This window comes from Amia ocellicauda, chromosome 5 (assembly GCF_036373705.1).
Source record: "Amia ocellicauda isolate fAmiCal2 chromosome 5, fAmiCal2.hap1, whole genome shotgun sequence".
Lineage (NCBI taxonomy): Eukaryota > Metazoa > Chordata > Actinopteri > Amiiformes > Amiidae > Amia > Amia ocellicauda.
This window is the reverse complement of record NC_089854.1, coordinates 36121901-36149521: the sequence shown is the minus strand read 5'-3', so window position 1 is coordinate 36149521 and position 27621 is coordinate 36121901. Positions and strand designations below refer to the sequence as shown.

The following is a 27621-nucleotide window of genomic DNA, read 5'->3' as shown; positions in this document are numbered from 1 at the left end:
TAAGGTGAATAGATAGTTAAAAATCAGGGGATTAATAATGTAACGTTATATAAGAGGAACAACTAATTACATAGTACATTAGATGCGTTTAGACCAGTTACCTCACACTGAGCTTTGGTAAAAATGAATTATAAACATATCTGCTCAAACAAAGCTCCATGTATTAGTATGTATGGCACAATAATGGTTCACCACAAATAATCTCGGTTAGTTATACACGCAACATCCGCTTACACGGATCAGTGTTGAGAGAGAGAAACGCAGACCCATAATATATGTTATGCCGACAACATGCAAAAACATTAAAGAGACTCATTTGACGTGCAGCTGCGAACTCCTTCCACGTTACGTCGTCCACAGACTGCGCATGCGTAGTGGCAGCCGCAGACACGTGGTTGCGTCGAGAGGTCACGAACTCTGACCCTCCCTGGAGCTGCAGCAACCAGAAGAAACATACATTTCTTTTTTTATTTATGACTCTCCCGCAAAGAAAATAAGAACTACAATTCCGGTAAGGTTTCGCTTTGTACGGGGCACGGCTGCGTCCAAGAACAGGGAACTGGCGAGCTCAGTCTGGGAAGAAAGAGCATGTTGAAAGTGCAGATAAGCTAATACGGGTAGTGCCGGAGCAAGCGACAGCGGAACCAGCAGTGCGAGCGATGATTTGTGCGTGTGATTGTGGAAGAAACCCGCTAATTGTGCAGTTTGTTCTAGTTTCTGCCGTATTTCGGCCCGATTGCACGCTGGTCCGCATACAAAAGACTCGGTAAGATGTGATGTTGTACCTCGGCATCTGTAGGTTTGTCTTCCCGTTTCCTTTTCCTTTACTCGAGAACTGAAACGGTTCCTGTTTGAAAAATAAAGTCAGAGGAGATAGATCGGTTTTAAAGCGAGAATAACCTTGATACACTGAGCACGGATGCGGATTGTACGTGGAGAAACGGTGGTGTAATGTTTACGAAACCAACTTTCACACGCGTAGTCTTTATTTTCCCCCCTAAAAAAAAAAAAAAAAAAAATCCCGCCAGACCGAAGCTTGTACCTCTAGTCTGAGCTGGTTTGCATATGAACCGACGCCGCGGCAACATGCTTTAACCCTTCAATCTTGACCTTTCACCCACAGGAAAAAATAATTTTGTCTTCCTCCATTTTGAATTTAAATATTTGTGTTTACGTTGTTTTGGGGCGTGCTTCATGAAATGCACAAGTCCAAGATGGTCTTGTGGAGCGCAAATGTGATGATATAAAACATGGACGTTGTGTAGCGCAGGCTGGCGCGGTTGTGTTGTCTTGTCTGTGGTCCTGCTGCAGCGCTGACTACAGCTGTGTGTATTAAATCATGACTTTCCCAAACGTGTTAATGCAATCATTTCGGTTGAGGTCAGCAGCGGTACCGCAGTCCTGTTTATTTTTTTATAACTTGTGATGTTGCAGGAAACGAAACGTATTATTGTTATTGGTGTTGGTTTAATCTTTATATGCATTATCTTCAGTTAGCTTGGATGTGCACGGGTTGCTTTCACGACTGATATTGTTCTTTTACAAAACCTGGATGAACAAAAAACAAATCAGGATTCGCAGCCATTTTGTTAAACTTCATCAGCTGTTTTCTTCTGTAGAAAAGGCGCTTTTAGCTACGTTACAATGTGACTTGCATGCTACACCATGCACAATCAAGCTAGTGCGTGCTATACACGGGTTATTTCTGGCCCACAGGTCTCTCTTGGCACTATGTGTGACAACATAAATCACGGTTTGTGGATTTTCAGTAATGCATAAAAAGATCCTGTACAGCAAACCTGACGCTAATGCATTCCATTATTGCAAATCCGTTTTATTAAATAACGTTAAAACACGTTCAATTAATAGTCACAACGTAAGGCACTTCTAATAATTTGTGAACCAGATGTGTTATTTAAAACTGTCATTCCTAAACAATGCTGTTTTTTCGGTTGACATATAGGCAAGCTTTTTAAAAAGCAAATACAATGCTTTAAGGTGGCAGAATGCTTTATTCCTCTTTTTCTCAGTGCATTTGGGTTATTCAGCTCAGCCTGAGCTGTTGCCCCATCCTCTCAGATTGTGCTACAAAAAGTTCAGCTCTGGGCTTTAAAGACATCCCTGTGACCTGGCAAAGGACAACCAAACGTTTTTAAAAAGTGACCTTGAATCAAGAAAAAGAAGGGTATACCTGTTTCAGTGGTGTGTTGATATTAAACCAAGTGTAAACCAATAGTCGCCAGCATTGCACTCAATCTCAGATTTCCTTTTCCTGTGCAGTAATTTGCTTGTATTGAACAGAAAAATGTCAAGCAGACTTTTCCTCCCAACTGTGGGCTTACCCTTGTTTTCACACAATTATACACCAAGGATATTATAACAAAGTGTGTATTATGCAATTGCCCTGAAATAGTGTCTTTAAACAGTTTTCAGTTCCTCATAATGAACTATACCTTTGTATTGCATGCAGAACCTAACAATATGTTGTTTAATAAAGTAACATGGTAAATCAAAAATTAAATAAATAATGGAGAGGTCTTTTTTGTTGTCTTTCTGTACTTCCCCTTTTCTTAATATCTATAATTTTGCTGTTCTATTAACACTTCATTAGTTATTTCTATTTTATGGAGTGGTTTTGCACAGTGATAACCGAAAAGTGCTTTATAGGAAGCCATATTACAATAGCACGACCATTAATAATTGGATTAGCCTATCTGAAAGTGTGGCCTCTGATGGACTGGATTAATATTGATGATGCTTCTCTGAATAATGAATGTGATTAGGTTAGGTTACCAATCACGTTTCCTGGCAGACACGCCCTCCTGTCATATACAAACTTTTGATGCCTGTTTCACAATGGTACTAAATACAATTTTGTAAATTTGTCAGTAGCCAGGCAGGATAGTCAGGTTACATATAACTGGAGTTTCAGAAATAATCAGGAATCATATGCATATGTCAGGCAAATGTTAAATACTTGCCTGTTGAGTACAGCTCAACAGGAACCACTGGGAAAATTTAAACTTATCAGTTCTGCCATTTGTGATGTGCCGGACAATTAGTTACTAATGGTTCATCAATCATATGGAGTTACATCCCCAATATTGGCTGTATTTCAATCATCATTATCATCTGGTTATACCATTGATATTTAAATTATTGCAAACATACAGCTGAAGTATGAGTTTATAGGTACACAGTGGTATGTAGTCAAAGGGTTGACCAGTATGAGCTGAATGTATCACTGTTGTTTTATTGAGGTGATTGAGTGTTGTATTGTTGGACTGGATTTATTCTGTATTTGGTGTAATGTGTTATTCATTTTATATTTTGATTGTGAAATCAATGAAGATATAGGCTAATCTGTAAATTATATATATATATTTTTAAGCAGGGCTGCATTTTATTTATGAAACCACCTAGTCCGTGAAATGTTCGGTTTATAAAATCGGCATAACCTTCGTGTGTAAAAATTACCAGGTTCACAAAGAGCCTGGCCAGCTGCAATGAACACTTATAATGAAGACCTCCTGTCCCCCCACCCGAGGTAAATTGCTTGTTAATAATTCCTATTTCCTGCTGATACACTTCCAGCTGGGAGGAGGGAAGCCTTTGAGCCCAGTGGAAGGCAGGCCAGGCGAGGGCCGTGGTTACCAAGCTCTAGAGAGCACAATGGTATTTTATTAATGATCACACAAAGACCTTACTCAGCAGGTTGATTCAAGGCCTTCAAGCCTCCTCAGAAATTAGTGGTTAAGGGGGGACCAATAGTTGTTGCTGGCTTTTGGCTCTTCAGGACCTTATGATGGACTCTGATTGACCATTTTAATAATAATACTATGCTGTGTGTTTGTGTTGTTTTTTTTTAATTGGTAGTTTTTGTGGTTGAACGGTAACTGGAGGCTTCCTGCAGGTCTTTCCGTCCCATGGGGTTGCCCACTGAGGGGTTGCAGTAGGACAGCACGCCATGGAGAGCACATCGCAGAGGATACAGCTCATACCAGCAGACGGCAGCATGGCATTGGCACATCGCATACAGGTGACCTCATCATCACCAGCTCACCAATCACAGTTCACATAATGGAACAGAGTATGTGGAATACCTGTAGGGGTCCTCTGTACTACTCAAGTTGATTGCAGTGTCTGGTTTAAAAGCAGTAACTGCAGACTTCTCAAGATGAAGATTATTTTCATCCAAAGAAATGTAGTCACATCTGGTACAGGTCTTGGTCACAATACATCATTAAAAGTACTGGGCTGTAAAATATGTGTAAAGTAACAATGTACAATATGCTTACTACACAGATTGTCACGGACCAGCAGACCGGGCAGAAGATCCAGATCGTCACAGCGCTGGATCAGGCGGGCGCAGGGAAACAGTACATCTTGACCAACACAGATGCCTCTACACAAGGCAAAGTGATCCTGGCCAGGCAAGAGCACTCCCAGGGAAAGGTCATCCTGGCTTCTCCTGATGGCTCGGGCGTCAACCAGTTGCTGTTCACGTCCCAGGACATGGCCACCCAGCAGATCCAGGTACCAGGCTCTCGCAGGCTGGCTGTCCCTTCTCCCTGCCTCCCACCAGCTTCCTTTGCTGATGGAATTTCGCTTTCAGATGCGTTTAAGGAAGGAAAAGGAAACATTTACGTCAGAGCGCAGCGTTAATCATGTTTAGTTGTGGTCATCATCATCATCAGTCTTTGTCGATCCACTGCTGGATGAAGGCCCCTGCTTGATCCACAGTCTCTCTTCCAGCTTACACAAGCAAAGGAGACTCTGACCCCATCTTCCCAGCTGCTGTGTGCTGGTGGTCATGGTTGTTTTGAAACCATTCTGTAGTTTTTTTCCATTTTGTGAAAGTTTGCAGTGCCCTCTAATTCATTTGCTGAGAGATAAAAAGGAAGCTCTCTTCAGTTCCTATCCTGGTGATTGTAACTTCTGTGTCTCATTCAACGCCTGTGTTGCCGTGTACAGCATCAAGCATGGCTGGGGGTCAAGACGGCGTGTTGTGGGATGGGTTGTGCTACACACAAAATTAGTACAACCTATCATTATTTAACCCTCAAGTTTTTCTGAAAAGTGTACTTTCTTGTGTTTTCAGATCGTGACAGACTCTGGCTCTGCGGATCTGTCTCCTTCCAAACCGATCATCGAGTATTGTGTGGTGTGTGGGGACAAGGCTTCAGGTATTGCACAAAGATCATTTGTAAAATCTCTGCTAGATCCTGTCTGTGGATTTAGTTTGTTATTGGTAGAACAGTACTATAGCCTAGTGGCACAGCAGCTGAACGCCTGAAGGATAAAAAAAAAAGTACACAAACATAGGATTCTTAACTTCTCAGGATTGCTGATACATAAGTTATCATGTTCTGAAAGTGTCCTTAAACTTTTTAATAACTAGTTTAATGTGTGTATATGTGTATATATAATAGATTTATGTATGTATGTATGTGTAATTATGTATATGTATGTACAGCTCTGGAAAAAATGTAGACCACTGCAAATGTTTCTTAAATCAGCATCTCTACATGTATGGCAGCCATTCCATTCCATTCATATTTGTATTTGTATTTGGAATTTGGGAGAAATGTTGTCAGTAGTTTATAGACTAAAACAAAAATGTTCATTTTACCCAAACACATACCTATAAATAGTAAAACTGATAATTTTGTAGTGGTCTATACATTTTTTCCAGAGTGTGTGTGTGTAATATATATACACCGATCAGCCATAACATTACGACCACTGACAGGTTAATTGAATAACACTGATAATGTCGTTATCATGGCACCTGTCAGTGGGTGGGATATATTAGGCAGCAAGTGAACATTTTGTCCTCAAAGTTGATGTGTTAGAAGCAGGAAAAATGGGCAAGCGTAAGGATCTGAGCGACTTTGACAAGGGCCAAAATGTGATGGCTAGACGACTGGGTCAGAGCATCTCCAAAACTGCAGCTCTTGTGGGGTGTTCCCGGTCTGCAGTGGTCGGTACCTATCTAAAGTGGTCCAAGGAAGGAAAAGCAGTGAACCGGCGACAGGGTCAAGGGGGCAGCCAAGGCTCATTGATGCACGTGGGGAGCAAAGGCTGGCCCGTGTGGGCCGATCCAACAGACGAGCTACTGTAGCTCAAATTGCTGAAAGCGAATGCTGGTTCTGATAGAAAGGTGTCAGAACACACAGTGCATCGCAGTTTGTTGCGTATGGGGCTGCGTAGCCGCAGACCAGTCAGGGTGCCCATGCTGACCCCTGTCCGCTGCCGAAAGCGCCTACAATGGGCACGTGAGCATCAGAACTGGACCACAGAGCAATGGAAGAAGGTGGCCTGGTCTGATGAATCACGAGTTCAAGGTGTTGATTTGGCCTCCAAATTCCCCAGATCTCAATCCAATTGAGCATCTGTGGGATGTGCTGGACAAACAAGTCCCATCCATGGAGGCCCCACCTCACAACTTACAGGACTTAAAGGATCTGCTGCTAACGTCTTGGTGCCAGATACCACAGCACACCTTCAGAGGTCTAGTGGAGTCCATGCCTCGACGGGTCAGGGCTGTTTTGGGACCTTCACAATATTAGGCAGGTGGTCATAATGTTATGGCTGATCGGTGTGTGTATATATACAGTGAGGGGAAAAAGTATTTGATCCCCTGCTTGATTTTGTACGTTTGCCCACTGACAAAGAAACGATCAGTCTATAATTTTAATGGTAGGTGTATTTTAACAGTGAGAGACAGAATAACAACAAAAAAATCCAGAAAAACGCATTTCAAATAAGTTATACATTTGATTTGCATGTTAATGAGGGAAATAAGTATTTGACCCCTTCGACTTAGTACTTGGTGGCAAAACCCTTGTTGGCAATCACAGAGGTCAGACGTTTCTTGTAGTTGGCCACCAGGTTTGCACACATCTCAGGAGGGATTTTGTCCCACTCCTCTTTGCAGATCCTCTCCAAGTCATTAAGGTTTCGAGGCTGACGTTTGGCAACTCGAACCTTCATGTCCCTCCACAGATTTTCTATGGGATTAAGGTCTGGAGACTGGCTAGGCCACTCCAGGACCTTAATGTGCTTCTTCTTGAGCCACTCCTTTGTTGCCTTGGCTGTGTGTTTTGGGTCATTGTCATGCTGGAATACCCATCCACGACCCATTTTCAATGCCCTGGCTGAGGGAAGGAGGTTCTCACCCAAGATTTGACAGTACATGGCCCCGTCCATCATCCCTTTGATGCGGTGCAGTTGTCCTGTCCCCTTAGCAGAAAAACACTCCCAAAGCATAATGTTTCCACCTCCATGTTTGACGGTGGGGATGGTGTTCTTGGGGTCATTCCTCCTCCTCCAAACACGGCAAGTTGAGTTGATGCCAAAGAGCTCGATTTTGGTCTCATCTGACCACAACACTTTCACCCAGTTCTCCTCGAAATCATTCAGATGTTCATTGGGAAACTTCAGACGGGCCTGTACATGTGCTTTCTTGAGCAGGGGGACCTTGCGGGCGCTGCAGGATTTCAGTCCTTCACGGCATAGTGTGTTACCAATTGTTTTCTTGGTGACTATGGTCCCAGCTGCCTTGAGATCATTAACAAGATCCTCCCGTGTAGTTCTGGGCCGATTCCTCACCGTTCTCATGATCATTGAATCTCCACTTCCCTCATTAACATGCAAATCAATTTATAACTTTTTTGAAATTCGTTTTTCTGGATTTTTTTGTTGTTATTCTGTCTCTCACTGTTAAAATACACCTACCATTAAAATTATAGACTGATCATTTCTTTGTCAGTGGGCAAATGTACAAAATCAGCAGGGGATCAAATACTTTTTTCCCTCACTGTATATATATATATATATATATATATATATATATATATATATATATATATATATATATATATATATATATATGTGTGTATGTGTATATATATATATATATATATATATATATGTGTGTGTATGTGTATATATAATTTGCAATAAATTAGGAGATTGATGATCTGACTTTGCTTTGCCCTCAGGGAGACACTACGGTGCAGTGAGCTGCGAGGGCTGCAAGGGATTTTTCAAAAGAAGCATCAGAAAAAACCTAGTGTACACCTGCAGGGGCACGAGGGAGTGCGTCATCAACAAGCACCATCGCAACCGCTGCCAGTACTGCCGGCTGCAGCGCTGCATCGCCTTCGGGATGAAGCAGGACTGTGAGTGTCCCCAGCCCACCGCCACGCTTTCCACACACACAGCCACTATTGCACAAAGCCCCCTCTCACAGGACGTCTGTGTGAGCCCTTGTGAAACCTACCCTGTGACGGGACTCTTGCAGTCAGTTTATGATTCTTTGGTGGGTGCGGGCTACCAGTCAGCTGATAACAATGTGACTAGTCTGGTGCTCAATTGCAAAAGCTGTAATGGGAAGAATGGAATAAAAAAAGCATAATGCTTAATGAGGTAATTTCCTGTTCCCACCTCCCATGTTTTTGTGCTTGTAACAGAGTTTTGCTGTCTTTTTACCATTATTTTACATCTATTTCTGAGTTCCTAGAAGAATGCGCTTTACTGCATTGGACAATGGAAATACCAAGATATACCATGCTATGTGTTTCTAAAGCAGGTTTACTCATGGTGCAGTAGACATGCTGAACCCATAGAAAACCACTGTAAAACTGGTCAAATTGACCACTCTAACCATCATGAGGGAAATGCCATGATGGAACTGGCCTCCTAGCCAGTGGCAATGACTCAGTGTGAGGCCTCGGTGTGCAATCTCCTCCTGGTGATGAGTTCAGGAATATGGGTCATGCCCTCTACCGGCTGTTCGTGCAGAAGGGCTCTCCTGAGCGCCTGTGAACTCCCTGCAATGTGCGGAGTCAGCATTTCCTCCCTGCTGGAGTGCAATGTAGTACTGAGACCTCAAACAGCTGCCTAATCACTAACCCTGCAATGTACTTTAACACCCTACTCTTACCTGTGAACACACCTGCATGACCGTAGACCTGCCCCACTGATTGACACTGTGGTGTCAGAGCGCATGCACGCCCCGCTTCACACCGTGCCGTCACCGGGCTAGGGTGAAAGGCGTTGGCATGAGAGGGTCCTTAGTCCTCCTCCTCTGATTTGCTGTGTTCCTGTCCAGCTGTGCAGTGTGAACGGAAGCCTGTCGAAGTCTCCCGAGAGAAGTCTGTGAACTGTGCCGCCTCAACTGAGAAGATCTACATCCGGAAGAATCTGTGCAGTCCCCTTGCGGCCACGCCCACGTTCGTGACGGACAAGGAGACCGCGCGGTAGGCTCCTGTGCCTTTGAATCGCATCGAGACAGCTTTCATCACAGCCACAATGGACTTCCTTTCACAATGATACCTGTTTTTGTTGTTGTTTTCTTGTTATGTAGGTCTGCCAATTTGCTGGAGTCAGGAATGCTCTTAAACATCCAGCAGCCTTTCCCAAAAGTGGAAAACACAGTCATGATGTCATCACCGGAAAAGGTACGATCCATTTCTGTAGTCTCCCCAGTCCCAATCGCTTTCTCAGGTGGTGGTGGAGTTTCTAAATAGGTTTGTAGGGCATTTGTCTGTGGTTTAAATTACATTTATTTTTACTTTTTTTCTGGTAAATCTAGCGATGTCATTGTAGGTTAAGTTCTAATCTTTCCCACACCCAAGGAACATGCAGCCTGACACCTTGCTCCATCCCCATGCCTTCTGATTCTGAAAAGAGGTTGAAGACCATAAACACTGACTGAAAATGCCTTCAACTGCTTTCTTCCAGAGCGACTCGTTTCAGGGCGATTTAAGTACACTGGCCAATGTTGTGACGTCCCTTGCACACCTCAGCAAGACCAGAGAGATGAGTGACAGCAGCGCAGACCTATCGGTGATTGAGACATTAAGCAATGGCGACAATTCAATAGCAGAAATTCAAACGGAAGAGCAAACCAGTGATATAACAAGGTTTGTCTTGTTTGTAGTCCGTTTCGGGTCTAGTGGTTCGGTGCAAGTCCACATTGTACTTAAAAGCACCTTTTGTAGTGTATTATCAACATGAATTATCAGTGTTTCTATGTAGATATATCATACAGTATTTGTACTTTATTACACTTAGTATTTTGTTTCATGCAGCACCATGAGGAAGGTTACTTGTTGGTAAAAGTTAACCAAAGTTTGCCCTACTTCTCCATACAAATCAATGGAGCGTCTGTCAAAAATGTACACTTTGTCTAAACTCACTGGGAATCCCTTTATTTTTGTTCTTAGCTTGAACAATAACGATAAACAAAAATATACTCAATAAATCAGTATAATTTGATGAATAGTATGTATTAAACTGAACGAATCGCCAAATAACAGGGTTTCACACTAATACGTTCAGCTACAACATCATGCACTAGCTAGTGTGCTACTGTTCATCTCTGAGATTATTCCCAGTGGTGGCTTTGACTGACAGGAACTTGCTGACCCCTTGTAGGGCATTCGATACTCTTGCTAAGGCCCTGAACCCGGGAGACCATCCTCACGTCGAGCACATGGAGGCCAGCATGCACCTCGTGTCTGGAGACCAGTCGGGCAGCGTGCTGGAGATGGACGGCCCTCTGCTGTCGGACATTCACGTGGCTTTCAAGGTAGGCACCGGGGAAAAGCCTGCCCAGCAATGTGAATCTGTAATTGAGACCGGAAACTACAACCCTTTCCAAGTGCCACAAACATAGTTAATGATTTTTATTTGATTTTCCTTTCTAGCTCACTATGCCTTTGCCAATGCCTGAGTACCTCAATGTTAATTACATCTGTGAATCCGCTTCAAGATTGCTGTTCCTCTCCATGCACTGGGTTCGCTCAATTCCTGCTTTCCAGGCACTGGGGTGAGTAAAGAAACCGTCCCAACCTCTCCTCCCATCAGCTGATTGTTCCCTAAGGGGGTTTGTTCTGCCTGTGGGCTTGGTGAACACTGTTTTTCATGGGTTAATACTGTAAATGTTTTTTTGGGTAGTATACTTAGCCACTTCATATTGTAACCCGGGTCTAAAAACAAAACACACATTTATTTTACTCAAATGTTTGGGGGACACTGAATTTTCACTCAAAAGAAGATCCTCAAACCATTTCCTTTAATTGGTCAGACTCAGTAAGGGGATGAGGAAGGCACTTTTTCGACTCCTTGTTCCTTAAAACTAGAAGTCGCTGATGCGAACAGCTCGTATTTATTCGTTTGGCAAGAAAAGCAATAAAACAACATGGTCTTTGTTCACCTTACTTGCTGTAATCAGTTATTTATGCTGTCGTGCTTTTCTATAGTTAAAACCCATCCTTTTCTCATCCACAATTAGGCAGTTGAGTGAGCAGGTCTGTTCTCTCCTCAGGCAGGACAATGACACCAATCTGATGAAGGCCTGCTGGAACGAGCTTTTTGCCCTCGGTCTGGCGCAGTGCTCACAGATTATGAACGTGGCCACCATTTTAGCTGCTATTATAAACCACCTCCAGAGCAGTTTACAGGAAGGTAAGCCATCGCTCATTGAATTTGTAAAACAAACTGATGGGTTATTTTAGCTTTTTATCAGGAGGATTGTTTCAATTACTCTTCAGTTATTCCACTGAAAATGATGAGGAAGCTGAAGTGGGCAGCCACATATCTCTAATATTATATATTTATGATTTTTATTTCCTGTTTTACACAGCTTTAAGTAGTATTTCACAGTAAGATAGAGAGAGCTGTTTGGTGTTTCTCCAGACAAGAGTTACAATCCGTTAAAGCTGGATACTCTTCCTGTAACACCTGTATTTAAAACCTGGTCTCTTTTTCCACAGATAAACTCTCACCAGAAAGGGTGAAGATTGTAATGGAGCATATCTGGAGAATGCAAGAGTTCTGTAACGGCATGGCTAAGCTGTCTCTTGACGCTTATGAGTACGCGTATCTGAAAGCGATCGTTCTCTTTAGCCCTGGTGAGTGCTTTGTGTCGTTGGACAGGATTATAATATATAATGGGCTATAAAATGCCAGCCCATAAAATGAGAATTACATTTCCTGTTTGCCAGAGGCTTCTTGTGTCGATCCAGTGCTGAACACTCGCACAGTTACTGGATGTGTTGTCAGTGTGGCACAGGCCGGGGTTTCAACTGAGTGTACAACACGGGCTTCTGCATGATCCATCTCTCTTATTGGATGTCCTGTGTTTGGTTTTTCACCAGATCATCCAGGTATCGACAATATCCTGCTGATTGAAAAGTTCCAAGAGAAAGCGTACATGGAATTGCAGGACTACGTCACACGGACATACCCAGAAGACACTTACCGGTGAGCTGCTGTTTTCAGCGCTGCTGTGGCTGCTGCTCCTGCTAATAAAGCACCTGAATCTGCTGGAGTCTTGAGATAATAAGGAATATGAACTGTCATGGTGGTTGTAAACCTTATTACAGCAAAGAACAATGCATCCTTTTCACACAGTTTTAAATCCAGCCCCCCACTTCGAAACCTGCTTGTTATATTGCTGATAAGCTCAATGCACAATGGGCTTTGCGTTCAGCACAGTTTGATTTACTTGCATTAAAAAGTATGACAAGAAAATGTACCTGACCTCCCTGCAGGCAACGTGACCCCAGTCTGAGATTTGCTTTAAAACCAGAAAGAGCTCTTAACATGAAGCAGCAGCCTGGACTGCACATGTTCCAGGGAACGAGTCTGTCAGTTCCCTCGAGGGGTGATTCCAATATCCATGCATCGGGATGACCACTGAGATTACACAATAGCCTGTGCAAGCAAATTAACTTCTCTAGATTAACACTCAGTACTTGTTTGTCTGGTAATAAATGCTGCATCTCTTTAGTGTTTTTTTATCTATCTATCTTTCACCTTATTGCTCACAGTTCGATTTATACTCCTAAGCAATATTCAAACCGATTCAGCATAAGAATGTCTTTTGAATGATTTTAGTTTTTGTTTTAAATTACATTCTCATCTGAACCAGTCTGAGCTTAAAAAAATATATAATATATATCCAACCATACTTGGGTACGGTTTTGTAGTTTTCCTCAATGTTGTCAGTCGGGAGTCATTTTAGTTTTGTTGGTTTCGTGTCTTTGCTATGCAGTCCTGTATGAAACCGATCAAACTGTGCGCGTGTCCCTCAGGTTATCAAAGCTGCTCCTGAAGCTGCCAGCGCTGAGGCTGATGAGCGCCGCCATCACAGAGGAGCTGTTCTTCGCCGGCCTCATCGGCAACGTGCAGATCGACAGCATCATCCCCTACATCCTCAAAATGGACTCCGCCGACTACAACAACCAGATCATCACCTCCATCGTGTGAATGGCGCCAAAGCGGTTCGAGCGAGCTGGGAAGCTGCAGACGCCCTCAGAGTGTTTTATATGTTACTGATGCTTGGAACTATTGCCGGATTAAGACTCAAAAGCCACATCAACATAGATTTTTACTTTTTAATGTTTTTATCATTACTACCTTGAAGTCTGAACTTTTTTTGTTTTGTTTTTCTTGCACTCGTTCAGTCCTTTGTGTGAACAAGTAGGCAACTTATCACTGCGAAGAAAACTCCCTTTCACCATCGACACACTCTCGCAAAGAATTTGCATAGTGTCATCTTTCATGTCTTTTTATTTCAAGACTTGTGTCTAGGCACATTCTTTTTAGGTTTAATAAGTAAATAGTCATGTTTGGGTTCGAGATACTGTAGAGACAAACCGATGACAACCCTATTTGTAATAATTTATCCCATTTAGAGAAGGCTAATGCTCAAATTTGTAACATGCGTGTGCTTGGACAAGATCTTGGTGCTCTTTGTATATATATAAATATGTATATTAAAAAAAAAAAAAAAAAAAGAAATCAGGGACCATAATAACTTGTATCCTCCCATTATCTCTGGAAATATGTTAATGTACTTACAAAGGCTTAAGTGTAGAGAATCATTTATTAAAAAAATATGAAAATAAATTACCTTAAAGGTATTTCAGACTATAACACAAATGCACTTTAAAATCTGTTGCTCCCTGTCTAGTTGCATTATGGGTAGTGGAGGAGCACTTGTGGATCTGCCTGGCACATATTTTTTATTTTTGTATTTAATTACAAGCAATTTTCCTTTTTAGGTGGACTGTACTGAGTATAATCCAAAAGAGTTTGGCTACAACTCTCCCTAGATGAAATGACACTCTCAGAAAGCCCCGTTACAGACTTTATCAAGAAGTCTTGTTCTGGGGGAAAAAGTGGAGGTGTTTAAAATAATAAACTACTTGGTTTTCAAATTTGTATTCACTCCCAGTGTGTTCTCATGCAAAATGTTTTGTTACTTTTCTAGTGTGAGTTAGATGGGCTTGGAAACCATGTGATCATTTTGAAGAACACTGGTCACTGTAACAGCACAGGTCTTGATACGAATGTCCCAACAGGAAATCTTAACATTAGGTCTTCCTCAGGCACGAGTTGTGTGTGCTGTAGGTGCCTGACGGTACTTAACAGCTTATAGTATCAACTTAATATCCTAAGAAAAGTAATTGGGATTTTCTGACCATGCTAGAAGATCGTCCTCAAACCTTTGAACAGTTAGCTAGGGTCTTCCTACCGATCGTTGATTAGTTTTGAACCTTCAAATAAATCTTGCCTTCAGTCTACAAGCTGAGGACTTAAAGTGTACCACTACAATGCACGCTGTCTGCTCAGTCCATCTTGGCTGTGGTTGGGTGCAGAGAATGTGTTGAATTTGAATGTACATAGTTTTTTTTCCCCCCAGAAGACAACTTAATGTTGAACACATGAATAAAACCAGTGGATTATGGCCAGTTCTGTCGGCATAGTGCCCAGAGCTCCAGTGTTGATCAGCGAGGTTTGAGTTCACCTTGTTAGATAGCTGCACTATTGTATTCTAGGTGATCCATTCTAAAGTTACACCTGTTTTTGGCTTATGTTTTTTTTTTTTTTTTTTTTAGTTTTGTTTTACTGTAAAAAGGCTAATGTAAATCTTTGGAATTCAAACTAGGTCTGTAAATTGTATCTTTGCCTGTATTTTTTAGGACGCACAGATTGAAAATATCCACACACCCCCCTCTCTCTTTTTATATGTATATTATTAAAAAAAACATTTGATGTTAGGTTTGTAAATAGCTACTGGCAGTGATGCTTCTGTGCATTAAAACAAACTCAGTTAATCCTCTGTCACAAGTTGTCCTGTTTTCCTTTGAGGTTAGTGAAGCCAGATGGGAAAAAAGGTCTTAAGAACACGTCCTGCTGTAATGTTTCTCTAATAAATAGGTGTGGGTGTAAACTCAAATGCCAGAGCTCCCCATGCTTTTGAGGCCTAAGGATGCCTAATTGACATTTGCGCAGCACACCTACCTCCCCGCCCCTCTATTTAAAAACTAGAAACTGTCTCCATGAGAAACCTGAGCTTGTCCTAATGTCCATGTATAACATTTTTACTGTGTGTCTTTTCCTAAATTCTCCAATACAACCGAAATTGCCAAACATAAAAATGACAAAGGTAAGTTTTAATTAGGGCCAGTTAAGCTAGTGCTGTAACAATTGGTTATATTGAAATAATCTCTCGACAGTGTCAGTTCAGCATGAATATTCTGAATATCATTGAGGTGTTGGTAAAAGTCACCAAAAATAGGTTGTTTTTGTAAGCTACAATTTAAGGTAGACAGACAAAGGTGGGTAAGGTGTAATCGGTACATTTATTATTATTATTATTATTATTATCATTTTTATTTCTTGGCAGATGCCCTTATCCAGGGTGACTTACAACATAAAGTGCAAAACACTAGGTTGATAATTACACACTGAGCTTTTTTTGTACCATGTTTTAAACATTTTTATTATGCTTTTACCATAATATTACAAATTTTTCCATATTTTTAATATGCTACACCATGCTACACTTGACCATATATTACCATGTTCTTACCATGGTACACCACACTACACCATCATTTGTAACAATATTTTTACCATACTACACTGCATCTTACTGTATTTGTTACCACATTACAGCACACTACGGTCTTGTAAGGGACAGAAAATGACAGACACCTATTTGGCCCACGATCCCATATTGCATCTGTTGTTCCCTTATCACACTAGTTTTAAGCTGCCTTGTACCACACTTTGTCTTGTCCTTATTGGGCTTGAATTTGAATATTACAAAGGGGTTATGATGTTAAAATAGATCAATTATTCTTGGGGCTATTTCCTTTGACAGAGTATCTTCAAATATTTTAAAATCTAGTCATGATGATGCTTTGTTTATCGATATTGTATGAAGTAGGAAATTACACTTAGTTATAATAAGTGTGTCATACTCTGTGTCTTGAACCAGTGCACATTTCCAAAAATATAATGAACCTAATATTAATGAGTTTAATAGGGCTGTTTGATACTGTACTGCAGTCCAGTCATGCACTACAGGGGCGCACTCACATACTGGACTAGCTCTAGGGCCGGGAACTTCATGTCAGTAGGAACCATTGTTACATGGGACGTCGTTTTCCGTCGGACGCTGTTCCGCGCAGGACATTTTCTCTGCCAGTGTTGCTTCCGGCCTAAAATGGCGGAGTATGTGCAGGTCGCTCGGAGGGCTGTGGGACAGCTAGGAGGTCATGGGGGAATACGCGGTTTGTTATATCAGCTTTTGAGGTAAATGTTTTCATTACTTAAGAAAACAATAACATTTATTTGTTGAAGGTGTGTATGGCAACATGGCATCTTCTGAACACGTCGTATTAACTTGCTTAGATACGCGGTTGTTTTTGCGGTCTGTATTTCTGTCAACACTGATATAAATTAAAATATATTTATAGAAAAAAAATAGTATTGTGTCGTGGTGCAGCGGTAGAATATCACACGTTGGGTCTAAAAGGGCCAGTTATAATTTGATATGTTGTATGTGTACCAAGTAGTTAAAATCCAGTTAAAGCCCTTTACAAATCTTTCTTTCTGAAGACGAGTCGAGTATGTTGTCTGTTATAGCAGTAACTGTGTCCAAACACACGGCTTTCACGAATTAGAGCAAGTAGTTATCGATATCGACTGAATAATGACTGGAGCTGTATCATAACCCTGAAGATGTCTTGTATTCTGGCTTTCAGAGTAAACGATGTTAAAACTGGAGCTCTTGTTGGAGTAGACAAATACGGGAACAAGTATTATGAAGACAATCGGTACTTTTTTGGTAAGACAACAGAGATGCAATGTTGATAAGGGCATCCCCATGTTCTGTAAGCGCTGCTATGCGATCCCAGATACTGGGTATCATAGCAATGTGTTATGGTTCATTTCGTCCACTGCCAGTGGGAAGTCGAAATCATTCACACCTTTCTTTTGAAACCATGTCATTCTGTCACTTTTCTCTGATTCCCTGGTTTGTCAAAGCAGAACCACCACATATTGCAGGAATATAAGAGGAGAGTTTGCTAACGTGTCTCTGTTTCAGGCCGCCACAGATGGGTCATCTACACTGAAGAGATGAATGGCAAAAGAACTGTCTGGGAGGTAGATGGAAGCATGGTCCCACCTGAATGGTAATTAGTCACAAACAATTGTAGAAGCTTTTAAGCTTTGCTATTCTGCCCTTCATCATGGCTTTCATATTAATGGTGTAAAGATCGTGACCTAAATTAACCTTAAGAGCCCAGTGTGACATTTAAACTTTAAACGGGCTTGATAAAAGTGTATAATCCCAATTTACCATACCTCTGTTAGTGTCGCAATGGGGTCCTAAGGGTTAAATCAAAACTGTAAACCTCCTCCATGCAGTGAATACATTTGGGCCACAAGAGGGGGATGTTGGCTTTGTCACCAGTGAGTTCTGCAGCCTCAGATATCCTTGTTCTTCACAGGCACCGCTGGCTGCACTGCATGACCGCCGACCCGCCGACCACACACCCCCTGCAGCCCCGCAAGTTCATCTGGCAGGATCACCGGTTTAACCTGAGTGGCACGGCAGCCCAGTACGTGCCCTTCTCCACCACCCGCAAGAAGGTCCACGAGTGGGTCCCACCACCGCTGTCCAGCAAGTGAGAAACCTTGCCTGCGTAGCCCATATATATATAAACTGTTTGGACATGATCCTGCGGATACTCTGTGCTTTCCAGTCTCACTTCTGATACTAATTAAATTATATATACAAGTAATGTGTTTGAGTAATTATTGCAGTTTTGTGTCAGGCTGGGGGTGTGGATTTTGTGCAGACGATTACAGGTGAAAATAGTGGTGTGTTGTATGAGCCAGTGTTTTAAGGAGATGCTCAGAGCAGTTTTTCTCCAACTTATGTTTTAGTGTTTGAATGGAGACTACTTCTGCGGACTGCTTTCCCCTGTGAATAAACTGTGGGCTGATTGCCTGTGTAATCAATCTCTTATGGGATTAGGCAGTCTGCCTGTAGTTTGCACATGGGGGAATAATGACACAAGTACTGCTAAATTCTAACTTACATAAGTAGTCTCTAGTCAGTTATAAACAGTATATAATTCCTGCCACAGAATACAGTTACTGAGTTTTAGCTGTAAACTCCTAGGTTTCTTTGTGCCTTATAGGTATCTCTCCTCAAATGCTGTACAGTGACTCTGAGACTAGGTAAAAGGTGGCTTTATCAAGAAGCTAAATTAGACTGCACAGTATTTTCCTCTCGGCCACACATTCATTTTTATTGTATTTAATTTTCTTAACAGATAAAAAAAAAAAAATAATAATAATATCTGAAACGATGAACTAAAATGCATTTATTTTAAAGGAAACAATCCAACACTTTTATTTCAAGGTCGAATTCAGCATGTGCCAGATGTATATCATAGTAGCAGTGTGTAGCTGTTAAACAGTGTTTTAATTCGTGCTGACAGATGTATCCAGTCTTAGGACAAACTTCACACATGACCTTCTAAGCTTAGGTGAGATTTATGATGTTCTGTGCTTCAGGTTTCAATTTATCAATGTTTATAAGGGGTTCCTAATGTATTTATACAGCCTGTCCTACCATGAAGATCAAGTGCTTAGTGACAGCTAAATGTCGAGTTGAAAGGTGACCTGACAACCTCCATAAAATGTTCTGTATCTTGAAGTATGATGCTATGCTTCCTCTCTTTTGCACAAAATACAATACTACATTATTTAAAATAGACTAGAATGAGAACACACAAACACATACACACACAGGTGTGTCCCACTGTTGGTGGCATTTAGTTTTGCATGAACATGTTTCTCATAATATGAAAAAAAAAAAAAAAAAAAAACATTAAGACCAAATATAACCATTAGCTTTTCCAAAGTACTGCTTTGGAAAATTGCTCTGATGTCTGTAACCTGCAGCCTGCTGCTCTATCAATGGAGTTGTTTGCACTATAATAGTCTCTGATGGCCTCTCTTACCAGCTCAATAAGCCTGACTGCCTTAGGGGCCATTATGTGGCAGTTTTGGTGGTGGATTTACACCAGTTCCAATGAGGGTAAGAAAAACAAAACAAATATATGATAATGTCCGTGTTTTTTGTTTAAGTAAGAATCTGAAGGCCAGGTGTTAAAACCACATTATACTGGTGATCAATGATCACCAGGGACCTTATATGTAATAAGGAGAATTCAGTGAGGCTGGATTTACTTATTTTTAAGACTGAACAATTTTTAACCTTGAATGTTTGTTTGTGTTTATATAAATAAATAAATAAATAAATGTGTGGCTGACCACACATATGGCACCCTGTGGCAGACACCGGGTAGTGCGAGTCATGTATGTCAGCTGTATTGACTGCAGGGCTTGATGTTTACACATGGGGTGTTCAGTCAGAGTGCTGTGCAGTGAGGCTGCTGACTAGACACCACATAGGCCAGTGAGGGTAACTGATTTAATGCAGGACAGGAGTGGCAGTGTTGGCACACGGTGGCGTGAGAGGTAAGTTGGTGTGGTGCGTTTCTTATCAAAGGTGAATTGGGTGGAATCTGAAACGGGGAAGCCCAAGGAGATTGTGTGTAATTCATTTATGTCTAGTACTAAATTCCTTTTTCTCACTGTCCAAGTGACACTTGATTCTACATTGCATATGTTGTACATAAGGGAGTACACCAGTACAATATCACTGTGCAGTAAATCAGGATCAATCGGATATGTTCATTACCATGTAAATGTAAAGTGTTAATTAAAATCGTTTTTTTTTTACCATTATATGGTTACAGATTTTTGTTCTGCATAAAATGAAAAGAGTCTCCTCAGTATAATTTTGTACAAATACTGATTGATTTTAGTTTAATTTCAATATATAATTATAACAATTTTTATAACTTACATTTTGTTATAAACTGAACTTATTTTCAACATTTATTTATCACAATTCATTTCTGGAGCGCCGCTTACAATACATCTAAAACGATCAATACCATCAATCGGCACTTCTCCCAGGTCTAACAGTCTAACAACCTTTATTGAAGTTCGCATAGTTTAATATACCCTTACAGCCTACATACATTTTCAGTATCACATTACAAGCGCTCGCAGCTCTCACTCCTTCACAACGCAACGGCCCTCCTGTTAATTCTCACAGGTGGAGTTATGTATTTGCTGACAGTAGTTGCTTTAATTAAACAAACGGTATTGATAAAGTAGAGAAGGAAGGGGAGAATTAAACTTATTATGATTATTTTTACACTAAGCCTGTTCCCCCTTTTTTTTGGCTCAGTAGTAGGAAGGAACAGTTCAGATATTAATAATATATGAATATAATGTGTGTGTGTAGTGTTGTCTTTCATAAGAAACTATGAAACATGGAAATCATCATGCTGTCTTTTCCCATAGTTGCATTTGTACCAGTTTTCCTTGATGAAACTTGATAAAATCTTTATTTTTTTAATGAAATTATACGTCACAGCAACTGGCATTTTGGAGGCCACAAAAAGCAGAGCAAACAAGACAGTCTTGTGGTTAATAGCCTGCCTCAGGAATTCTCTTAAGTGTGTTTTTTTTCTGCTTCTGCTTTTCTCTTGCTTTTAAGGTATTCAACTCTCTCTCTTGCTACCTTTGTCCCTTCCTGTCTACACCAATATATATAATTTAAATCCTTTTAAGATTTTTTTTTCCCAAGCTGAACCAGTCATCCTATAAAATCAATTTTTTCTTGCCACGTGAATTGAAAAAATCAACTCAAGTTTCTCCTCCTGAATTTACTTTATGCTTTCCTTTTCCATATGCCAAGTTAATTGATTTCTGAATGTTCAGCCAAACAGGAAGCATGATGATCGTTCATAATAAGGTCACAGGGGGAAAGGGTCTCAGCAGAATCACATGGCGCCATCTATTTTTGTGTCATCTGCAATTCTGACAAGTTTTCTAACTATACCACAGTCTCTAGATCATTCATGTAAATAGGGAAAAGCAGAGGCCCTGGTACTGGTCTAAGGTAACTCTCATTACATAACTCTTTGTTTTCTATATATTAACCCATTCTTAATCCACTTACTTACATTACCTGGGACTCCTATAGTTTCTAGTTTTTGGACTAGTCTTTTGTGTGGAACTTTATCAAAAGCTTTCTGGAAATCCAAATATATCATGTCATACCCTTTTAAATTCTTATTTGCTGCAGTTGCATGTTCAAAAACAAACGTAAGTAGTAAGACATGATCTACCTCTTCTGAATCCAGTTTGACACATTTTTGTCATTTTTCCAATGATTTTACAAGTGATAGGGGTAAGGTTGATTGGTCAGTTAATTCCCTGGTTCAGTTTTATCCCCTTTGTTGTGGATAGGTATAGCATTTGCAATTTCCAAATCAGTCAGATGTGTACAAGCCCTGAGTCAGTTTGAATACTTTGAGGTCTGTGATTAACTTCCCTCAATTCCTTGAGTACAATTGGAAATGTACCACCTGCCCAGGTGATGTTTGTTTAAATTCTCTCAGTTCCCTTAATACCTTAATATCTTCCTCTATGTTGAGATCAGTTTAAACCGGATAGGATTGCTTGTTGACCAGGGCATGTTATTAGTTTCTTCCTTGATAAATGCTTGTGTTATATACTCATTAAAAACATTTTCTACACCTTGCTCATTGTCTATAATTAGCCCATTACTGTCTTGAAGCTGTTTTACCTCTTCCCTTCCTGACCTCTTGCTGTTATCGTGTTGGAAGGAGTCTTTTGCCAAGTTTAGCCCCCATGACTGTGTGTCTTGTGGTCTCTCTCTTTGTCCTGCTCATGTCTTTCATGTTTTGTCCCTGGAGTTCTGTATGCCTTCTATGTTTTTTTTGATCTCAGTTCCTTTGAGACTCTCTACACACCTTTTATTATATTTATTAATCTTATGATTGAATGACATCACCATGACGAGCTCATACACTCTGAGCCCCGTTGCACTAACCCCACAAATGTGAATCTTCCTCCACTGTTTTTAAACCACTTACAAAAGAATCAAGTCTGGGCTCTCGTCTGGCCTGTGCAGTCCACATGGCTTATGCTAATAAGCTGTGCTTGGCTATATTCTAGAAAGGGGAAGGAAACTTTTTTTTTGTTTTCTTTTTCAGCAGAACAGGAAAAAGATTTCCCTAACACATTTCCATTGCACACTGAGCTATTGACAAGATGCACAGGCCTAGCAGAAGTAAACATGGACTTCCTTGTGTGAGTTTACCTCAATGAAAAGAACAAGAAATGAAGAAACACTGTTATAAAGCACCTCAGATACTGGTCACAGAGGTAAGTTTGTCTGGCTTTTTGCTGTTTAATTAGACCCTGTTATGAAGAAAGTAAAATACTGAGTGATTGTGCTTTGTACAGTACTAGTAAGCAGTTTAGCTTGAGTGCATACTATTTGTAATTGCAACCATTAAGCATGCAGAAAGGTCTGTTGGCAGTGATCAAAGGCATATCAAATATGTCGGAGGACTGTAATTCGATCTGTTGTTTTAAACTTTAGAAGCAGTTTTGAAATTGCAAAACATTGTGCAGTTCACCGTAATGACTTTGTTACAATCGTCTCATATGGATAAACTAGAGGTCTTGTGTGTTGTCCCTCAGTGTGCATTTGATAAACCTTAATTTGCCTTCAGTTGTTTTCTTTTCAAAACTGGGAGTATGAATGCTCCTACCTGAGCTAATCAATTGCTGTTGAATGCTGACAAAGGCTGTTTAATTTATGGAGGCATTACGTCATTTTAGTTTCGAACAACATTTACAGGACACTGGGTTCAAGTGCTTGGCAAAATAAGATATTATTGTGAGAAGATATCAACATGTGAGATTTATACATTGTGAACATGAGAGCAGTAGGCAGCTGGACTCGTTCACAGGAACTTAAACAATATGTATGTACAGTGTGCACTACAGCAACTGGTATGAAGCGATACTAGGTGGTATAATCATAATCATGAATTGCCTTTGAGTAAATATACTCATAGTTGCCCACAGTCCGTTTGTTTTTGTCTATTTTTGGTCAGCTGATTCCAAGTTAGCCCTCGGGTCTATTGAGCGTAAGAGTGAGTCAGTGGATTTGAACCCCAGTGTCTCAGCTGACCTGATTGATTCGCACACAGGTCACAACAGAAACAGTTGCAAGTTATTTTGCAGGAAGCTCATAGTGAAGCAGTTGACAAGGAGTCCTCCGTGCTCGGCCCAGTGTTAAGAGCTGTCCCTGAAGAGCACATGGACTTTCACCTTCAAACCACACAGTGCACTCCTTGCTGTTTTACGAACACAGATAAGATAAGGACTGACTTACAGGTTTCTGATACTCATGGCAGTTAAGATCCTGCTTTGGCAGCTGTTGATCATATTGGTATCGGCCACCTGCCAATCCAGCGATGTAGTTTTTGTTATGAAATATTTTGAATACCAAAGGGTTTGTTTTATTTATTTTTGTACTTCTTTTCTGTTCTGCAGTTTGTGTAGCAACACTTCTGAATTTGTAAATGTCAGTATTTTCTAGATGGGTTTTTTCTTGTCTTTTCTCTCTTCTCAGACTTTGTAGGTTTCCACATACAAACCAAGTGATTTGTAAGGTTTTGCAACAAAGTGCAGTGTCATTTCAAATGCACATCTTACAGTCCATATGCAGCCTTTCTCTCTGTCTGCTAACCTGACTGTGTGCTATAAAGTTCGCTTTCAGATCGCTTCACTCCCCACTAATTGGGACAGGTAGCTGTTAACGGGGAATCTGTGAGCATTGTATACACTGCTGGGTGTGGCGTCTGTAAGTCGGACAGTAACTTATAACCTACGTGACCTGGTTCAACAGATTGGCCACAGGCAGACTGATGAAGCTGGTGTCAAATTTTGGGGAACAGGATGATGGGTTCATTCACACCCCGCTGCCTTCTGGGAGTTCTGCGGTATTTGGAAAACAGCCTGCAGCTGTGATTGGTGTGGCTTACAGTGCCTTGAAAACAGTAAATGAGATGGATGCTTCTCTCTAGGGGGACAGCACCACGTGAATCAATGCGTTACACTGTGTGATACCATGTGAGTGTGTGTGTCTGCGTGAGTGTTTTTACTGCACTTTTTTGATGTCATCAATGTTTCCATGGGTTTTAGAAATGAATCATACAGAAAGCTCCAAAGATGTTTCCCCCTTGACAGTTTATTTAAGGGTAAAACAGCAGGCGGTGAGAAATAAAGCACTCTGAAGCCATGTGTGCTGAAATAAAGGAGAAGATCAGCACTTGGTTCTGGGAAAGCAAAGACTGCTGTGTCAGCGATCAGCGGAAACTGTGAAGGCCAGGAAAAACAAACTGGAGGACTGCAGATAACGATACACATACTGAGAATTTTGAGAATTTTAAAGAAAGAAAAAAAATGTTACTACCACTACTTTCCATCACCACATCCATCTGCAGTAATTGTAGCCGAACTAACATACAGAACAATCTCCCTCTGGATTCATACCACATGGAAGTATACTTACTGGGTATATCATATGAATTAATCTTACTTCCACTTCATATTACTTCAACATATATTATTTTCCATCGTGTTGAACGTCCAGTAATTCTAAAATGATACAGATTTAACACATGAACACAGTTAACTGCTGTCACTGCTTTTTTTAAATGTATTTATTTGTGAACCATTTTCTAAATACTTCACAGACCTGTGACCCCTGTATGGCATTGTGAGATAATGACTCTGGCTCTAGTGGTGAACCGGGCAAAATGCGATTAAACACTACATTTCCGTCTGAGATTATCTCGCGTTTGGTCTCATGTAATCTCTCAGCTCATCCAGTGAATGAGGGGAGTTCTGTACTTATCAGTCAAGTGATATTATTAACATAATTGGAAACTGGAAACTCGGGTCCCCAGAGCGACACACATTCCCTGGCTCAGTATCGTAAAGTGAGAAATTTAGAAGTGTGCTGGTCAGGGTTTTCAGGCTTGCAATTTATTCACAGCTATATCAACCAGTAATGCAACAATTACCAGGTAATTTAATAGCAATGTACCGTTGTACATTTAAATCACTAATGTAAAACCCACCAGTAATGGTGTGAATTTCACAACTGAATCAGAAGGATGATCACGATCGATCCTTATGACAACCTCCAACCGGTGTTTTCTTTGTTATTCTAGTTTTGCTCTAAATCTCTCTTTATTTGACTTAAAAACAACAAAACTATTACTATGGAAAACCTAAGTCTTCTTTGACCTCATAATTGATAACATCCTGTCAGTGAACCCCATAGTAACTCCTTTATGTCGGATCTTGATGAGATAAAAGCATTTTTTTGTTTGTTTCCGGAGCAAACGATCTCACACAAATGTATCGTTGTTCAACTAGATGTGTTACACCATGCAGGTCCTGTTTAAAACCTGTACTATCTGATGTCACAGACCACTAAGGGCCATAAACACAGAAATAAACCTGCAGGAGATGCACTTTACATCCTACATGTTTGTCTTCCTGGGTTGTAAGAGAATATGCATTCTGATCCAGTTTTATTTGGCTGAGTCGCTATTATTTACAGCCAGTCGATATTTATTAGAGTTGCCCCGACAGCTGTAGTCCGGATATAATGCATGTTTCCCCAGTAACTTGTTTAACTGTAGTAAGCCCAGATGTGGCATATTGACTTTGGTTACTCTCATACAATGATCTTGTTACACGGGTGTGAGCAACATGTATAAAATGCGTCGACAACATCTAAATTCTGATTTCAAATTCAGACAGGGGTCTTCTGGTTCATGAAGACAGGCTTGTGCTACCCCCAGAAAAGTATTGTGTGTCGTTGCATGGATTTAAACACAAGACAGTTGTGTTGTCCCTGTTTTGGAGACAATTCATATTTTTCCTATGGGTACAAGTATGTGAAAGAAAGTAAAAGAAAATAGTTTCAATATATACTATTCATATATACAGTAGGTTACACAATACATTGAGGGAAAAAAGTATTTGATCCCCTGCTGATTTTGTACGTTTGCCCACTGACAAAGAAATGATCAGTCTATAATTTTAATGGTAGGTGTATTTTAACAGTGAGAGACCGAATAACAACAAAAAAATCCAGAAAAACGCATTTCAAAAAAGTTATAAATTGATTTGCATGTTAATGAGGGAAATAAGTATTTGATCCCTTCGACTTAGTACTTGGTGGCAAAACCCTTGTTGGCAATCACAGAGGTCAGACGTTTCTTGTAGTTGGCCACCAGGTTTGCACACATCTCAGGAGGGATTTTGTCCCACTCCTCTTTGCAGATCCTCTCCAAGTCATTAAGGTTGCAAGGCTGACGTTTGGCAACTCGAACCTTCAAGTCCCTCCACAGATTTTCTATGGGATTAAGGTCTGGAGACTGGCTAGGCCACTCCAGGACCTTAATGTGCTTCTTCTTGAGCCACTCCTTTGTTGCCTTGGCTGTGTGTTTTGGGTCATTGTCATCCACGACCCATTTTCAATGCCCTGGCTGAGGGAAGGAGGTTTTCACCCAAGATTTGACGGTACATGGCCCCGTCCATCGTCCCTTTGATGCGGAGCAGTTGTCCTGTCCCCTTAGCAGAAAAACACCCCCAAAGCATAATGTTTCCACCTCCATGTTTGACGGTGGGGATGGTGTTCTTGGGGTCATTCCTCCTCCTCCAAACACGGCGAGTTGAGTTGATGCCAAAGAGCTCGATTTTGGTCTCATCTGACCACAACACTTTAACCCAGTTCTCCTCTGAATCATTCAGATGTTCATTGGCAAACTTCAGACGGGCCTGTACATGGGCTTTCTTGAGCAGGGGGACCTTGCGGACGCAGCAGGATTTCAGTCCTTCACAGTGTAGTGTGTTACCAATTGTTTTCTTGGTGACTATGGTCCCAGCTGCCTTGAGATCATTAACAAGATCCTCCCGTGTAGTTTTGGGCTGATTCCTCACCGTTCTCATGATCATTGAAACTCCACGAGGTGAGATCTTGCATGGAGCCCCAGACCGAGGGAGACTGACAGTTATTTTGTGTTTCTTCCATTTGCGAATAATCGCACCAACTGTTGTCACCTTCTCACCAAGCTGCTTGGCGATGGTCTTGTAGCCCATTCCAGCCTTGTGTAGGTCTACAATCTTGTCCCTGACATCCTTGGACAGCTCTTTGGTCTTGGCCATGGTGGAGAGTTTGGAATCTGATTGATTGATTGCTTCTTTGGACAGGTGTCTTTTATACAGGTAACGAGCTCCCTTTAAGAGAGTGCT

General features: G+C 41.0%; 2 protein-coding genes across 6 annotated transcripts; both read left to right on the top strand.

Annotated features, from left to right (window-relative positions):
* The first annotated feature begins 365 nt into the window (after positions 1–365).
* On the top strand, positions 366–14237 carry nr2c1 (nuclear receptor subfamily 2, group C, member 1). 5 transcript variants are annotated; one of them, XM_066704994.1, is made up of 14 exons: positions 366–511; positions 3914–4039; positions 4306–4536; positions 5102–5186; positions 8007–8186; positions 9119–9266; positions 9374–9467; positions 9751–9932; positions 10447–10600; positions 10719–10840; positions 11339–11478; positions 11787–11924; positions 12171–12276; positions 13110–14237. In XM_066704994.1, exons 2-14 carry the CDS (start codon positions 3968–3970, stop codon positions 13282–13284), a joined length of 1827 nt encoding a protein of 608 aa, XP_066561091.1. In that variant the 5' UTR covers positions 366–511; positions 3914–3967; the 3' UTR covers positions 13285–14237. The 5 variants fall into 5 exon arrangements, with proteins under 5 accessions (XP_066561091.1, XP_066561087.1, XP_066561088.1 ...); XM_066704990.1 differs by having other exon boundaries at positions 11306–11478; XM_066704991.1 differs by having other exon boundaries at positions 376–511; positions 3877–4039; positions 11306–11478.
* A 2235-nt stretch (positions 14238–16472) lies between these two features.
* On the top strand, positions 16473–18115 carry ndufa12 (NADH:ubiquinone oxidoreductase subunit A12). The gene is made up of 4 exons (XM_066704989.1): positions 16473–16623; positions 17076–17158; positions 17420–17507; positions 17826–18115. The coding sequence occupies exons 1-4, from the start codon at positions 16535–16537 to the stop codon at positions 18004–18006; spliced, it is 441 nt and encodes a 146-aa protein (XP_066561086.1). The 5' UTR covers positions 16473–16534; the 3' UTR covers positions 18007–18115.
* The last annotated feature ends 9506 nt before the right edge of the window (positions 18116–27621 follow it).